Genomic DNA, 16,838 nt, shown 5'->3' with positions numbered 1-16,838 from the left:
AGTAAACAAACAAGTTTAAGGAAAAAGAAATTTTAAGTTCGATTAGGGATCATAGAAAAAAGTAGGGAAACAAGGGAGGTTGCCTACACCTGCAGATATACTAATGAACATTTAATCCCTAATTCAGTCTTGGTCTTGGGTATAGACTGGATTAGGGATTAAATGTTCGCTAGTATATCTGCAGATGTAGGCGACCTCCCTTGTTTCCCTACTTTTTTCTATGATCCCTAATTGAACTTAAATTTCTAATTTTCCTTAAATTTGTCAGTGTATGTATTTGTTACTGAGCAACTATGTACTTTGTTGTATATACCCTTGTGGTTTTGTTTTAGCTCTTGTCATTACTCGAAATCCTATGGATGAGACTCCAAATAATGGAACTGCTACCTTTACGTGTGCCATTAATGGAACCACTACAGGAATAGAATGGTTTAATGAAGATGGATTTGAACTTGAATCTGGTGTTGATGGTATAATCATTACGAATTATACTGAAGGGAATTTTACTTGCGCTTCTAATTTGACTTTGATGGATATAACAAATGGCAGTTTTCAAACTTATACTTGCAGTGGTAGTAATGATAATGCCAGTGTGAACGCATCAGCTATTCTGAGTGAGTATTATAGCTATATGACAGAGAAGGTTGGTCATGTACCTTTATTAAGTCACACACCATCACACCAAAAAAAAAAAGTGATAGTGAATTTCTCCCAATATAGTGGCTCAAGAGCACTGACCAGCACTATCTAATAAAGCATGACATAGTTCATGAAATTTTCCTTTAAACTTTGACATTAATGGGTAAGCATCTCATTACAAGACTATATGGATTATCATTTTCAACAATGTTTCACATCCAACTGATGAGTTATCCTAACTATCAAAGTTGATTAGAAGTGTTAATTGTAATAAGCAATCGTTTATTATGCATATAGTATATTTGTCCACTCTATTAGAGCACATACTCACTTTAATAAACTACACATACTTTAATTGAAAGTTTTTCAATTTTGAAAGTTTTTCAGTTTTTCAATTACAGTACGGCTGTAAAGTATGATAGTACTGTATAGTAGTGATCATAATGGTTTATACCTTCCCACAGAACTATTGACCAAAAACCAACTTTATATAATACATTACCTTCATGGCACCTTGGCAGTATTGGTCAGGTATAATCAAGCCTTAGGTGCTGGGCAACCCAAAATACTAAAAAAAGGTGGCTAGAAGATTTTAAATATTTTCTTAATACAGTAAATTTTCTATGACTGACCAACTGTTGCCTTCAGATGTGCATAACACAATAACAGCTAAGATTATGGGCTTGATTTTTCACTTGCTTCAGCCCAGCAGGTGTCTTTATTCACCCATCATGGATTTACTTACTTTATGTCCCATTTACCTTTTGCCTATCACATAAGAAACTGTAACTTTTGTGCCTCCCACAGTCAAAGTATAAGCAGATTGGTTGTAGGCTAGCGTCACTTATCATTCTGCCTGTGTAGGACTGTGCAATGGACAGAGCATATCTAAAAACAATTGGTAATTCGTACATGAGGCACGCATTTTGTCGTACAACTATAACCTTATAGGTTTGGTGTCATTCTTTATATATTAAAAAGTTAACAAATAAATACAAGGAATTTTACAAACTAGCAGGGATTATTGAAGTGTGACTTAAATCCCTTGCTGGTTTATTTCTAATTATATGGGCTAAAGTATCAATTAAATTTGCACTTCACGTGATGACATTACACCTTGTTATGCACTTTTTATTGCAATGATCCCTACTAGTTGGTAAGATTCATTGTGATAATACAAGAGTGATGCATGACTAACCTCCTCTGACTGGTGGTGTCAACTAAGCACGTGTGGTATAATAATAATAACTCATGTGTTTATAGTTTTCTGTTGTTCTCTTATATAGTTATGGATGTCAGTTGCCAAAGTAAGTTTATTGTATTGTGTTAAAGTCAAAGAATCATGTAAATGTTGTAAATATATACACACAGTTCAAAATAAAGCTGGTGAACAAATAGCCTAACACTTTACTTTGATTATTTTTTAAAGTTGCTTGGCCAGCCAGTAGTTAGTGTTGTAATATGGTGCAGAAGGCTAAGCCATGGTTGCAGCAACATGTAGTGGCATAGCCAGACTTTATGCCTAGCTACGTAGCACTATAACTAGATGATATTTATGTAGAGGGAAAATATACTTTAGTGTGCGAATCTAGGGGTCTGAGGCCATGCCTCCTGATATATTACTTGACTTTATGTGTATAGTTATCACAAAGCGCTTGTCATCTGGCAACCTATTGCAAGTATCTTTACTTTTGTTCATCCACTACAGTATACTGAAGTTAGAGAAAATTTACAACTACTTGTGTGCAAAATTACAGTTACGCCAAGTTGTGGGTTTGAATCTTATTGATGGAATATTATTGTTTTGTTTTTTAACATACCTTTTTGATCCAAAGTTTAGCTTGTTTGTTCATAGTAATGGTATTCTGGTATTGCTTTGCTTGGGAAAATATAGCATTTTGTATTCAGTTTGTCTCATGTGTTCCATTCAAGTAATTCTTTCATAGTTTCTGTTGTAAACACCACTTTTCTAACCTGCCCATGTTATAAAACAATTAACCTGGGTAACAGAAATTATGAACTTGTGTTTTAAGTTAAACCTGTTTATAAACCTTTGCTTGTTACCAGTAGTACTATATGTTAAGAATCATAAAAGTTTGGGTTTTTCTGGCCAAAAATATCACCCAAAAACCAGCTTCACAATACCATCTTGATGCCTTGGCAGTATTGGTTAGGTATAACCAAGCCCAAAAGTGCCTTCAGCACAACCCTAAATACTTCCAGTAGATTGCTATGAAATTTTTATTCAATGGAATTTTCTATTGACTGACTAACTGCCTGCCTGATGCCTTCAGACTAGCATAACTCAATAACCTTCTTTGTGTCCCATTTCTTTCCAAAGTGTTAATTTGCAGTAGTGCGATGGCTTCACTACATTTGTAAATGGAATCGTCTGTATTTTCCGTCGTGACTGAATTAATTGCAGAGACGCTTCTTCTACTGTTCTTCGTTTGTAACGTTGTGAAACAGGCTGAACATAGCTGAAAGCGAAGCATAATGACCACTACACTTTCAAGTCAGTAATTGATAATTGGGGTGCATGTTCAACATTACCTCTGGCACTATTCTTTCTTTTGATGGAGTATGCACGGGGTTCACCATGCAGTCATAAATAATGTTACAAAAAAATTAAAATTAAGAATTTTAAGTTTGATTAGGCATCATAGAAAAAAAAGTAGGGAAACAATTAAGGGAGGCCACCTACACCTGCAGATATACTAGTGCACTTTTAATCCCTAATTCATTCATGGGTATAGACTGAGGGTAGGGGCGTAGGGAGGGGGGTTCAGGAACCCCCCCTGTAAAATTTAGACTTCTACAAGCAGGATCCTAACACACCATTTAGTGTGGCAGGACAAAATGAGTGAGCAATATAGTGTATGGCACAGCACAACAATTGATAAAACTTACATTCATCTCTCAGGGAAGGATTTACAGAGGTAACATGAGCCCTCTTCAAAACTTGTTAAAAAGATCGATATACTCTAATAGAGCAGTCAGGTATACTCTAATAGAACATGCATGTAAATACCCATGTCCATAATATTATGAAGTTTTTCAGACATTCCAACATTAAATGCAAAACTTAGCATGACCTTATACTGCTATAGCTTTGGTGTGCAGTGTTTAAAGATACAGAGCTCTAGTAATTTATCACTTGTGGTATGCAAAATGAATTCATGCTATGCATATTTGTATAGCCGTTATATTGTTTTGATTGTCATTTGTATCAGTGGATTCATGGCTCCTATACCACAGTGAGATATAACCATCACTTACAGATTACTATATGTGTCTCTATGTGTTATGCTGTCTGTTTCCACTAGGTGACTTTATCTAGTACTACCTTCATCTCAGGGGCACTTAATGCATCATAATGTACTTTTTGCATAAAATATAGCAATTTGCTGAGTTTTGATTTATTAAAATATTGAAAGTCTCTCAGCGGCTGGGGGCTGTGCCCCCAGACCCCTGCTTCTAGTAACTCAATGCTGGTGCTGGAACCCCCCTTCAAAAAATCCTGGCTACACCCCTGGAGGGATTAAATGTTCACTAGTATATCTGTAGGTGTAGATGGTTTCCTTCGTTTCCCTACCTTTTTCCTTATACTTGTACAGTATTATAGTAGCTACTGTGAATGGTGCTGAGTTTAAATAGGTTATCAGTTCTTTTTGTTGTCAGTAAAGTTATCATGTAGAAACTAATTTACATGTACCTGCGTGATTAGACAGGTATTGTGTGGTAAACAAATAGGTACATACAATAGTGGAGTTTAGTATAAGCATCTGGTATTTTGCAACCACTGGATGCTCTGGTGGATTGAAGGCTAGCCATTGGGAAAACGATGATAACTGACAATAAAGCTTCAGTTACTTACAAAGTGTACAGTATGTTCCCATTTTCTGTACATGGATAGAAACTACATTGATTTCCCTTAATTTTGTGATTGTCTGCTAAAGGGTAAGCGAGTTATGGAGCCATAAAGTTAAATACTTTACAAAACAATGGCTGGTATTTGTGAAAACCACTCAGACTGACTGGCAAAGCTTGGTAATAGATTATTTTATTGATTACATGGAATATAAACTCCACAATCAACCAGATGAGCCAACAAGCAAACATGGATGTTTAGCACATCAGTAAATACTATCCAATACTTGTTCTTGCTTTCTTTGATTAAAACATAGAAACAAGCATCTGTTTGCATGCTTCAGCACCAGAATACTTTTTCACCAAGCATTTTCAACTTCAGTAGCTAACCACATAAGTAGACAACTGACAAAATGTGCAGAAATCAATGTAGTTTCTGGTGCTGTTTAGAAGGCTCTGGTATCTCCTTTTATTTCTGTATAACAAAGGATTTAGTGTCCATGGTCGTCCACGTCCCAACAGTTACTGTACATTTTTATGGTGAACCACATTTAGTGGTTGCACAACAGAGCAATTAAATTATTTTCACTTATGCTAAACTCTACTATTGCCTTAACTTGCAGGATGGTATAAAGGACTCATGTATTTAAAAAAAAAACAACGTCATGGTTATAGCACACAATGGTGTTGATGTTTATTGTTTGGTTCCCAGTACATTATTTTGAATCTGAAAGTGTTGAACTTGTACAATAAACAAGTCCCGCATATTGGGCAGGTATCGATGCTAGTGGGTTAATGGCTTACTCATTTTACATACTATTTCCCCAATGTGTAAAACAAGCATAGCCAAAGATAAAGTGAAATGACCTTTTGTTTAATTGATAGTTGTGATCTGATTGCAGCAATTTGTCACCAAGTACATTCACACACGCACACACACACACACACACACACACACACACACACACACACACACACACACACACACACACACACACACACACACACACACACACACACACACACACACACACACACACACACACATACACACACACTGTATATATATATTGCATCACCAGCCAGCTATGCAGGTAAAAATCTTCACTGAAGGTAGAGCTATTCATAGCATTTCAGACCAAGAAGCAGCCGTTACAGTTCCTACCATTTAAGGGACTTTTAAACGAATGTGATGTATCATGGGCACTCACACCAGGGGGTGATAGGATGTGTTGTGGTAAGAATGTGATCCAGACTGAATCACACCTCACTGGAAAATTGATCTTACACAAAATACTCACGCATTTCATATTTGCTAAAAACTTGTATGGCTGTCAATGACATTGTCTCCAGCCACTGGCAGCAGTAGTCTTTATACCTGCATCCCTTGACTGGCTAAGACTTTCACACCCCAATCATTGAAACACAGATAATTAAATTATAGCTATAGTCTGTGGGGAAGAGGTAAGCATAGCAACTATTGGTTCGATGGTTGAGGATAAAAATGAATTCAGACAGGATTCAGTTCTGGATAAAGGAATTGTAAAATGCTGATTGTGTCCACAGGTGGTTTATACTTATCTTTTGAGCTCTACACCGACCTCATTGGGTTTAAATAAATAGACCCAATGAGTGTCAGTATGAAAATTGTTATCCAGCTAGTGTAACCACTTCTTGTGATGTTATTTGAATTTTGTTTATGTGACTCTTTGGCTGTAAAGCTTCTTCCAAGCATAAATATTATTCAACTAAGCATGTTCCCCAATCATTAACGTTTTTGAAAACAACCATATTATATTCGATTGCTGAATGTTAAAAAGACATCCAGGAGTAACAATATAAAAACTACATTGTATGTCTCCTTCTTACAGTATGCAGTACATCATGTAGTATAACTGTATTTATAATTGTATTGTGTTGTAGGTGATTGCCTTTATCAACTACGTAGCATTGAACAGATGAGAGGAGACGATTGCAATGGTAATAGTGATATTATATACAGCATGTGATTTAATGGCTTCCCATACATACAGGCGTATTATCATCATCAGCAGAATCTTACATATATGCTGCGGATGTGTTGATAATTCTTTTCTCATTTGTTCAATTGATTTTGGAAGCTTTCCAATTTTGGAGCAGGAAACTAGAGTATTTGACAGACTTTGAAAATTGGTTGGAGGTTTTAATATTCATGCTTTCAATGACGTTCGCGATAGGTCACCTCAAACTGGAATGTTTCTGTCCTGACAAGGCTGTGTGGAGTTTAGGAATTTTAGCAATATTCTTAGGATGGATGAACCATGTGATTTTCCTGAGACGACTGCCCTATACAGGAATAACCATCAGTATATTGTATAACATTTTCTCCACATTCTTTGAGTTGATTTTGATTGCTGCATTGCTGGTGTTTGCATTTGCTCTTCCATTTTACATGCTACTCACTATTCCAGTAAGTGTTATATTGTAAGTATCGAAACTATGCTTCCCTTACTGACAAGATTTGTTTACATTTTTTAAAGACCCAGCATTTGTCTACCATTATAAGATTGATTTGTGTAGTAATAATGGACACCTGCAACCTCTGGTCAATGAATCTCTGATCACTGGACACCTTAAATAATAAAACTGTTGTTTGTCTTCAAGGGATTCATATTTGTGTCAAACCCTTTGTTTCTTTCTCATTAAATGTTATTATGGTAATTGTGAACTACTGTATAAATGAAAACATTGACACAGTGAAAATTTAAGCAAATGCCCTCCTCCAATTATTTTTTGCAAGTTCAAAACATTTCACATGCAGCTATAGTTGATTTAGTCACCAGCCTGTTACCATATACTGTATTAGGTTAAGCAGACTTGCAAGATACTACTCTCTGTGCCAGACTAATTTAAACAACTGATGAATGAATAATGAGCAACTGTGGCACAACGTGACTGCTAGTAATGTTAAAAAGGCTTGTGAAATAGTTTGTGTTTCTGACCATCAACCAGTAGGCCACCATAAGAAAGTGATTACATTATTAAACTATACCAAAATAGTGAGAGAGAAAAGGGTGTAACCCTCCAAAAAAGCCAGGATGAGAAAAGCTGTGGAATCGAAGGTGGCAGCCAAAAAATGGCAATGGTGTTTATGCCATCACCTTTTACACATAGCTTATAGCTTAATATGTTTTGGGGTGTATGACATTCATCAGTGAACAGTTAGGTCTGTTAAGAATTATCATTTCTGTTGCTGGTAAATTGTGCCACAAGCTTGTGAGCTCCTGTAGGTGAGGAGTGTGCATGCATGGCAATAAGGCTTGACAAGGCAATGGATAGTTGGTGGAATGCCTGGATACACAAGTGAGCATTACCAGAGTGTACTGTAAACCATTTTGTGGCACTAGTTTGTGATAAAGAATTGCGTAAGGCTGAATGTCACAACAAATTTTAGTGAATCACATAATAATTTTCTACCCCCCCCCCCCCCCCTCCTTTATAATCTATAGTTTTTTGGTAGGGCTGAAACAATCATGGTTTTTTTTTAGTATTTGAGTACTTTCTAGAGTTAACGATCGAGTACTCACAAATGCTAGCTTATTGTAATCATAGCCATTTGGTTTTATACTGACTTTAAAACAGTTTATAGCTTTTACAAGTAACAACAATGATACGCACGCTGTATTAAAGTACTGAGGTTAGTGTACTGATGTTACTGCAAAGGTGACGAATTCAATTGCAATAACCTGTATCTACAGACCAATTTTCAACTGATTTCTCGAACCAGTTGACTCTAGACGTGACAGAAGTTTGATCTAAAATAATTGGTTAAAGTCCGTGATCAGATTCCCACCAAAATTGGTACTGAGATTTACTCTAATAACTCCTTTAAATGGCTGATGGAGGGGAATGATCATAAGCCAGTTTCCCTTTCTCAGTAATAGATTTGTTATATCCATACTTATTCGATATTGATTACACTTTAGAATAGAAGAACTCCATTCTCTAATATCGGACGTAGCATGTTGAAGACACTTGTAATGACCACTGGAGAATTTGAGTTTGATACAATCTTTATTAATGAGCAAGAGTTGGTTGACGAAGGCCTGAGCTTGTTTCTTCCTGAGATAACATCAGTAATGTGGGTGATGTTTATCATTGTGATGCCAATTCTGTTTAGCAACTTACTGGTGAGTAATACTTTTAAATTCTTTCCACAAATAGTACTAAATATGTGTGTAGTGTTAGTGTCTGTATGTGTGTGGAGTGTGCAAACCCCAATAACTATTATTAGCCTTTCTAGTGATTTTACAGTTGCAACAGATTACAGGTATCCATGTAGTTGGTAGTTACATGTGTTTTGTCGATATCATGTATGTAGGTTGGTCTTGCAGTCGGAGATACTCAAGAGGAACGTGCCAAGGCTCAGCTTACTAAAATAAGTCTGCAGGTACTGTATAGTTGATTGCATTAATGACATTCCTCTGGGTTATGTGTCCTTCAGAGATACTGTATACTTGGCAAGGAATTGATTTGGTGGCAGATCACAAAATTTGGTGGTTCTGCCAAAAATAAAATTGTGTCAATACCATCATAACTCCAATGTTCCATCGCTAATGGTCAACCAATTTGCAATATGGTTTATTAGTGAAGTTACCATTTATATATCCAGCCAAGTGTATATGTAGGATATAAGTAATTTAAGGACTCAAAATGGCGTGAACCATTTTTAATGATATTGTGCCAAATGCTCTGACTGGTCAGCCAATCAAATGTCCATGTAGCTTCTTTTTATAAAACTTTTTTCTATAATGCTTTGGCAAATCAAACAAAGCTACATGGATGACATCCCCTAGTGGTTATCACCTAGTGGTTGCAGCTCCCATACTTCTCGATCAAAGGTTTTGGTTGAGACAGATTCTTGAGATAGAAAAGCACACTTTCCATTTCAGCTTAAGTTCTGCATCTTTTACATTTTGGCTTGGTGTAGAATAAAAGAATGGTTCAAGATGCAGATATGCACACCGAATTAAATGTACTGTGATATGCCCAAAGGTACCAGTCAGGCTGAAGCAACATTTAAAAATCATACCTGTAGTATCATTGAGAAATGTTTGTTTGAAGGCATCAGTTAGGTTTCAGCATGTCTACCAAGGTGATGCCATGAAGGTATTGCGAGGCTGGTGTATGGTTGCAGGAATGTACAAACCTACTATACATATATATTTCATATTAACACACCACTTTTGATCTATCTACCCATCTATCTATCTACAGGTTAGACTGATTTTAGAATTGGAGGATACTATGTCTAACATGCGCCTACGCTACTATACAAGAAGTACAGGGAGGTCATTCACCAGTGAGCACTCCTGGTATGATTTTCTGTTGGGAACCACAAAGTTGGAAAGAAGAGAAGCCCAACTGGCCACATGGGAACAGCAAGAAAATTTCATAAAAGTGCAACAATTGCTGGTGAGATTAAATAATTAGACTGAAGTGATGGATGTGTATATGTTTACTTTACCATTAGAAAACAGATCCTGTGCATGAAATCCAAGAGACACTAAATCAACAAAAGCAATCTTTGCATAATATGCACAATGCATTTATGGAACGAATTCAGCACTTGGAAGATGAAATTTCTGTTTATTTCCGGAATCGTGAGTGCCAAGAAAATGCACAGCAAAATGAAAAGGCATTGATGAAGAGACAGCCACTGAATTTGCGACATACTACTTCAACTAGTTCCACTGCAATGCGTTTGAATGTGCAACAATAACCTTTATATAAGAATGTAGAATAATTAGCTGTTGCTGTATAGTATATATGGCTGACTATGTATTGAAACCTCTCTGTGTGAAATAGCAGCTAGCATGTATATTTTTGGTAGTTTGTACAAGTGATAATTATTTATATTAACACCTATAATGTTTACATTTATAAAGTGTGAAAAGATTAGTTTTGTTGCTAAGCTAAACCTAGTAAGAGATGGCAGCTCATTTTCACAAAGACTACTTCTTTCAGGTTTTGAGTAATGCCATAATTGTAGATGGCACTAAGGTAGTAGTAAATAGTATTATACCAGTAGTATTGGTTTATGCATGGATCGCAGGCTGCTGTCATGGGGGATATGGACTTGGTTTTAGAACTAATTGCCAGGGTGTATTATTATGAAGAGGATAATGGTCCATCACACTTACTTGATACTAAGAACAGTTTTGGTTACAATATGCTTCACTATTCAGTAGTGCACAAGCACCTACCGATGGTAGAATTGTTGTTAAACAGTAAAGCAGGTATGGTACATACACATGTACATTTGTGTATGATAATCTTTTTCTTGTGTCAGATTGTGACTGTACTACAGATGATGACGGTCTGTATACTCCATTACACCTTGCTATTATGTACTATAATGTCTTCCTTGATCCTCTGGATATTTCTGTCTCACATAAACTCCTCAGCAATCCTACGCACCTGAAAGTCATTGAAATATTGCTGGAACAAGGTAAACGCCACTGAAGCCTACAAGTCTTTCATGGTGTCCAATGTGTTATTCTATGCAACAGGTGCTGATGTTAATGCTCAGAATGCTGCTGGGGATTCAGCACTGATGTTAGCCTGCAAGAATAACCACCTTGATCTCATCAAAATGCTAGCGGAGAGAAACCAAACAAACATTCATTTGACAAACCAAGATGGTGATACTGCTCTTCATGTGGCTTGTGCTAAACATCTTAAGCAAGCAATTCCTATTTTGCTAGCTTGTAATGCCTCAGTAATCTTGAAGAACAGAAGTGGTCACACTCCAATCTTTACTGCATGCAAGTATGGGGATAGTGAAATCTTAAGGTTGTTGTTGAGTCATGAGCACTATCACATCAAAAAGTTGATCAATGATTGTGATGGGGATGGCAATTCCCCATTAATGGTGGCCGTGCAGTCCACTTATTGTTCAAAAGAAGTGGTGGAATTGTTGCTCCTGTTGAAATCTAATTTGCATGCTCGCAATAACCAAGGCAATAACCTGTTGCATTTGTTCACTGCACACACTGACCCTGAGATTGGTAATCTGATAATTGACCAAGACCAGTCCCTGCTGCACGGCAAGAACCGTAGCAGAGACCAGCCTCTCCATATTGTTGCAGCAATTGGTCACAAAGATCTAGCATTCTTATTTATTGAGAGGTTAAACAAGTAATTTTACTTAAGAATTTATTTTACTATTTAAATATATACAGAGGAGCTGATATGGAAGCTAGAAACAGCAGTGATTTAACACCTTTTATGGTGTCAATAGCTGCTAAACACAAGGAAGTGATAAGAATGTTTGTAGAATGTGGGTGTGAAATTTACACTCATGCAAGACATGGTAAAACTGTTCTCGAATGGGCCATTGAAAATGAACACACCGAATTACTTGAGGTTAACCCAACCAGTCACGTTGTATTCAGATCATGATTTTTTTATTTATTTAGGTACTGACTGATGCTTACAACACAAACCATTCAATAAATTTAACTTTGCTTGATGAGCATGAAAATAGTTTAGTACATGCCACTGCTAAATCTCCGACAGCAACGTGCTTGTCTGTAAGGTGATATTAACCACAACATAGTACTATTCCCATATACAGGTTGTGCTTCCTACTTCCTATGGTGAAATATTTACCAGTGCATACAACAAGTTTGGATATACACCACTGCATGTTGCTACTGAGTATGGAAATATTGAGTTAGTGGAAGCATTAATTCATGTTTGATTGACATAATTTCTTGTAGCTGTGTCCAAAGGTTGATACAGAGCAATGCACTTGTAGCAGCTGAAGATTTCAATTGTAATACTCCACTTCACACGGCATGTCTGAAAGGTCACCTAAAGATTGTGAAATTCTTAATGGAGAACACTAGAGCAGATCCAGAAGCAAAGTTGGCATACAGTTGATTGTAAATATATCCTATGTTGGCATAACTTACATACAGCAATGGAGTGTTGGGTACTCCTTTGTCAACCGCTGCAAATTTTGGACACCATGAAGTTGTGAGATATTTGCTGAGCAGAGATGTATCCACTGATGGTGGCTGTAACAAATGTACTCTGCAGGTTTGTGCCTTCCCAAGTGACTGTACACTGTCAGTTATATTTCTGACAGAGCACACCTCTAATGTTAGCCTGTAAGAATGGGCATGTCCAAGTGGTAAAGGTCTTGCTAGATCATGGTGTGAATGTTGCCATTAACAATGATAATGGCCACAACTGTTTGATTGAAGCTATCCTTAATAAGCACAAGTAATATAAGTGCATTTATCTATTAAATCTATTACACCGTTATTACTGTAAAGGGAAGTAGTTATGGCATTAGTTACTAGCCGGTACTGGCAAAGGTTGATGAGGTTCTGCACAACCCATGATGAGACAACACCAATGAGATTGCTTATCAAGTATATGCCAGGTATAATTACTAAATAACTGTCATATTGCTATAATATGATCACAGATGTTGCTGAGGTAGTGTTGTATCAGTGTATCATTGAGGAACAGCACAAAGAAGGAGACAATGAGAGCAATGCAATAACTTACTTGTTTGAATACTTGGATGACTTTCAGGATCCACCTAACCCTAGCTTTTTTGACAAGTTAATTAATGTTTTCATCAAGCCAGCAACAGCAGTGGATACATCCTTTGTGAATCCTGTTTTCTATACAGAATTTTATGAAGATGATGACAATAAACCATGGGGTCCTGCTTCTTACACCATAAAAAATCATCCTTTAATGCTAATGGTACTATATAGTTATGAGTAATAGATATCATAACTTATGGTGTATATTACAGGTGATACACCAGAGAACAAGGCTCTTAACACACCCAGTAGTGGGTAGTCTGCTAGATCATAAATGGCGGACTTTTGGTGCTCCATCCTTTTTCTTAAATCTTGTGTTCTATGTTATTTTCCTTGCTCTTTTTACTTCACTGATTTTTGTAACACCTCTACCTAATGGTCCAGTTTGCAGAGGTACAGTTATTGCATGCTGTACTTGGTTAGTATCTTCTTTGCAGTTGATGGATGCTGGAGTCAGTGGAGTGAATGGTCGTGCTGTACAGTTAAATGCAATGACAATGTCTTCACACGGGTTCGCACTAGAGAGTGCAACAATCCTACCCCATTGCTTGGTGGACGTTTCTGCCAGGGAGAGAACACTGAAAAAACTGTTTGTGATAATAATTTTACTTGCAATGGAGCAGAAAATGATACATACAGTTTCAATACTACAATAGAAATGGAAGAAGAAATAGGTATTTAGTTTGTAGTGTTGTTGAGTGACTATAATGCATGCACAGGAGTTGATGCTAATCAAACTCACTTTGACTGCAACAGTAAGTTAACTTCAGATAATAGAATCAATCAGTTATTTTGTTGTTATTCAGCTTGTAAAAGTGCTCCAATAAATACACACTCAAGGAGTGTTGAAGAATGTGAAGATTATGGTATGTTGTGATGTCGTGTTATTAACCAGATGGCTATGTGTGTGTGTGTGTGTGTACACATGCAGGATTGAGTAGTCAAGAGTATCGTACGCTGGATATAGTAAACTACATCATTTTGTTGTCTTCCATTGTTCAACTGCTGCTTGAACTGCTGCAAATATGGAGACGAAAATTCCTATACTTTCATGACTTGGAGAACCTTGTGGAGATTCCACTGTTTGTTTTAACAATTATATTTTGCTTAGGGCACCACAGAGGTGACTGTTTCTGTACAACTTCTGGGGTGTGGCAAGTGGGGGCTATTTCTCTCTTCTTAGCATGGACAGACTTGCTGATGTTTTTAAAACGGTTACCCTTTACTGGAATTCCCATCAATATCTTGTTAAACATTGTGTACACATTTGCGACATTAGCCATCATACCAGCTCTACTAATTCTATCATTTGCTCTTCCATTTTACATGTTGTTAGTGAGGCCGGTATGTCATAGTGTAGTAGTTAACAAATGGTATTAAAGTGCACATTATGTTGCAGGATAAGTTAACACCATTTTCTACACCTGGTAGAGCTTTTGTGAAAACTCTGGTCATGACCACCGGTGAATTTGAGTTTGACACATTATTCCTAAATACTGTTGATAATTTTGATAATAACAATGGAGCACCACTGCCAACTCTACACTTCCCTGGAGCGGCTTACTTCCTGTGGATAGTGTTTATCATAATGATGCCAGTGCTGTTCAACAACTTACTGGTATAGTTTATATAATATATGAACAAAATTATATTACTCGTTCTCTGCATACAGGTTGGTTTGGCTGTAGGAGACACAGCTTCTGAAAGAGCAAGAGCTACGTTGATCAGGCTGGGTCTCCAGGTTCTAGAAATGCATAGTAAATAAATCATATAACTATAGTGCTGACAATTATTGACAGGTACAATTGGCGTTGGAGGTTGAAGATAGTGCACCAGTGTTAAGGAAGTTTTGTAAGAAAAAGATGAAGACCTATACTCTTGCAGCAGGTGGTAGATATTCTTTTATCACAAGAAATTGGTACAACCGGCAAAAAAAATTGCTTTCCAGTTTAAAAGATGACAAAGAACTTCAAACAATTTTCAACACTTTGCAGGTATGTGAGTATATATAGGGAAGTATTTTTGTATTGCTACTAGATCTGCTAGGCTGTCACCTACACACGTAAGCATACTGGTGCCATTTATCAAGCTACCCCTTTGGTTTTGGCTATCCGTTGTAGAGTTTTCTCTGCGCTACGTCACTTACATGTCCCCATTGGGATAGCATTTAGTATAAAGCCCTATGCTGGCAAGAAGTCCATGCCATTTAAGTCAGGTTGAATCACTGAAATATACCACTATACACATGGAGTAAATAGCTACCATTCTATGTTGTCGCTTATTGTAGAATTCTACTAAAGATCCATTAAAGGAACTTAAAGAAACTGTTGTGAAGCAGATGGATGAGTTAGAGAAGGGGTTCATGGATAAGATGCAAGTTCTGGAAAATTTAATCCAATCAACTAAAAAAAATATTTCTCAAATTCCGTTGCTACAATATGACAATGAAACAAAAGAATACAATTTTAGTACAAGAAATAATGATACGCTTGCTGCAAGCAGAATGTCAATTGATGATGCTCTTAAAATGTCCATAAATGGTAGACAGTCTATTGTTAGTCAAACTGATGCACTGAGTCTTCCACATATAGACAGGAAGAACACTGAACATTTATGAAATGGAAGCTATGATAATTTATCTAATATATGACTATTGTATTGCTGAATATAGTTGTTGTCTATATACACATACGGTGAAAGGTTGTAGTGCAATACATGTTGTAGTTATCTTACCTGCAACCGAATGTAGATAATCTGTTGCTGTCAATACTCATAGCAATTAAGAGTATGAATTGTGCCTGTTTTTGAACCAGTCAGGCAAAAACACCACGCAGCTATGAAGAGTCTGGATTGGTTTTAAAAAGCATGTCTGCACCAAGGAACACAATAGCAGTAATCACTGTGTGAAGCATATTCTAGTCGTGCAGAATTAAATGTGTACCATGCTTACCACTCTGTGCACTAGTAGTAGTATGAAGTGCGTAGCATTGTAATTATCTTAATCCTCTGTGTGTAGTGCTTTAATTTTATGTGCACAGCTTTAGTAGCAGTAAATATTTGTTTTGTGAGAATATTCAACTAGCTAGTTGACTTGTGCATGACACACAACAACTTGTATACAATGCCATATGCTGGTGTGCTTTACAATTTTACTTCCACCCCATTTCTATAAACGTTGTATTAATTCAGTATGTTAGTGTAGCTATGTAGCTGCTGTTGACATCAACAAACCTACTATATAGATTTCTGACTATATGGTGTTAAGTGGTCAAAACATGAAGCTGCTAATTGGTGGTGGTCAATTAGAATGTATGGGCTTCTATTACTTTGAAATTAGCAAACAATCATAAATGGTATTTGTTAATATGGGACCATCACCACACTGTTCCAAACTATTTGCAGAGACTGGAGTCAAACCACTAAGCCTGGAGCAAATGATCAGCTGCAGATGACTTGACCTTGTAAAACTACATGCAAGCAGCTAGACTTAACTGGTAATGACATCAATAATTAACTATTATTTGGTACAGCCACTTTAAAGTTGCATGGACCAAGAATATTAAAGTGTTATATAATATTTTGCTGTTGTACTAGCAACAATAATTCACCAGGGCATGCAGCTGAGATAAACTAGCTATATATAGCTATGTACACACAACTGTACGGTTCATAGAATTCCTTGCATACTGCATATATAGTATGATTCAGTATGCATAGCTGCTT

General features: G+C 36.7%; 4 protein-coding genes across 4 annotated transcripts in view; all 4 read left to right on the top strand.

Annotated features, from left to right (window-relative positions):
- LOC136249933 (transient receptor potential cation channel subfamily A member 1 homolog) overlaps positions 1-10,449 on the top strand; it is a 57,191-nt gene extending 46,742 nt beyond the window's left edge. The window contains exons 15-22 of the mRNA XM_066042070.1: positions 333-614; positions 1,926-1,946; positions 6,433-6,489; positions 6,543-6,958; positions 8,475-8,678; positions 8,870-8,938; positions 9,766-9,963; positions 10,022-10,449. Coding sequence (XP_065898142.1) covers positions 333-614; positions 1,926-1,946; positions 6,433-6,489; positions 6,543-6,958; positions 8,475-8,678; positions 8,870-8,938; positions 9,766-9,963; positions 10,022-10,270 — 1,496 coding nt within the window. The 3' untranslated portion in view covers positions 10,271-10,449. The remainder of the gene's footprint in view (positions 1-332; positions 615-1,925; positions 1,947-6,432; positions 6,490-6,542; positions 6,959-8,474; positions 8,679-8,869; positions 8,939-9,765; positions 9,964-10,021) is intronic.
- Positions 10,450-10,479: 30 nt separating this feature from the next.
- On the top strand, positions 10,480-11,384 carry LOC136248380 (ankyrin repeat domain-containing protein 6-like). Its single transcript, XM_066040164.1, has 5 exons — positions 10,480-10,551; positions 10,604-10,787; positions 10,841-10,999; positions 11,061-11,319; positions 11,381-11,384. Exons 1-5 carry the CDS (start codon positions 10,480-10,482, stop codon positions 11,382-11,384), a joined length of 678 nt encoding a protein of 225 aa, XP_065896236.1.
- A 35-nt stretch (positions 11,385-11,419) lies between these two features.
- Positions 11,420-12,253, top strand: LOC136248379 (uncharacterized). The gene is made up of 4 exons (XM_066040163.1): positions 11,420-11,688; positions 11,733-11,916; positions 11,970-12,083; positions 12,128-12,253. Exons 1-4 carry the CDS (start codon positions 11,420-11,422, stop codon positions 12,251-12,253), a joined length of 693 nt encoding a protein of 230 aa, XP_065896235.1.
- Positions 11,977-15,824, top strand: LOC136249943 (transient receptor potential cation channel subfamily A member 1 homolog). The gene is made up of 16 exons (XM_066042081.1): positions 11,977-12,083; positions 12,128-12,225; positions 12,273-12,419; positions 12,474-12,594; positions 12,644-12,780; positions 12,834-12,943; positions 12,989-13,275; positions 13,328-13,508; positions 13,553-13,789; positions 13,835-13,870; positions 13,922-13,981; positions 14,047-14,459; positions 14,515-14,733; positions 14,788-14,856; positions 14,915-15,109; positions 15,403-15,824. Exons 3-16 carry the CDS (start codon positions 12,388-12,390, stop codon positions 15,730-15,732), a joined length of 2,427 nt encoding a protein of 808 aa, XP_065898153.1. The 5' UTR covers positions 11,977-12,083; positions 12,128-12,225; positions 12,273-12,387; the 3' UTR covers positions 15,733-15,824.
- Positions 15,825-16,838: the final 1,014 nt, after the last annotated feature.

The sequence above is a fragment of the Dysidea avara genome, chromosome 3 (assembly GCF_963678975.1).
Source record: "Dysidea avara chromosome 3, odDysAvar1.4, whole genome shotgun sequence".
NCBI classification, from domain to species: domain Eukaryota; kingdom Metazoa; phylum Porifera; class Demospongiae; order Dictyoceratida; family Dysideidae; genus Dysidea; species Dysidea avara.
This window is presented reverse-complemented; position numbering and strand designations above follow the sequence as displayed.

Coding starts and splice junctions, on each gene's coding strand:
- LOC136248380 (XM_066040164.1), top strand. CDS start 10,480: ATGGCAGCTCATTTTCACAAAGACTACTTCTTTCAGGTTTTGAGTAAT. Junction 10,552..10,603: donor TAATTGTAGATGGCACTAAG/GTAGTAGTAAAT, acceptor CATGGATCGCAG/GCTGCTGTCATGGGGGATAT. Junction 10,788..10,840: donor GTTGTTAAACAGTAAAGCAG/GTATGGTACATA, acceptor TTCTTGTGTCAG/ATTGTGACTGTACTACAGAT.
- LOC136248379 (XM_066040163.1), top strand. CDS start 11,420: ATGGTGGCCGTGCAGTCCACTTATTGTTCAAAAGAAGTGGTGGAATTG. Junction 11,689..11,732: donor TTTATTGAGAGGTTAAACAA/GTAATTTTACTT, acceptor AAATATATACAG/AGGAGCTGATATGGAAGCTA. Junction 12,084..12,127: donor CGACAGCAACGTGCTTGTCT/GTAAGGTGATAT, acceptor TCCCATATACAG/GTTGTGCTTCCTACTTCCTA.
- LOC136249943 (XM_066042081.1), top strand. CDS start 12,388: ATGGAGAACACTAGAGCAGATCCAGAAGCAAA. Junction 13,509..13,552: donor TAATGGTCCAGTTTGCAGAG/GTACAGTTATTG, acceptor TCTTCTTTGCAG/TTGATGGATGCTGGAGTCAG. Junction 15,110..15,402: donor CAATTTTCAACACTTTGCAG/GTATGTGAGTAT, acceptor CGCTTATTGTAG/AATTCTACTAAAGATCCATT.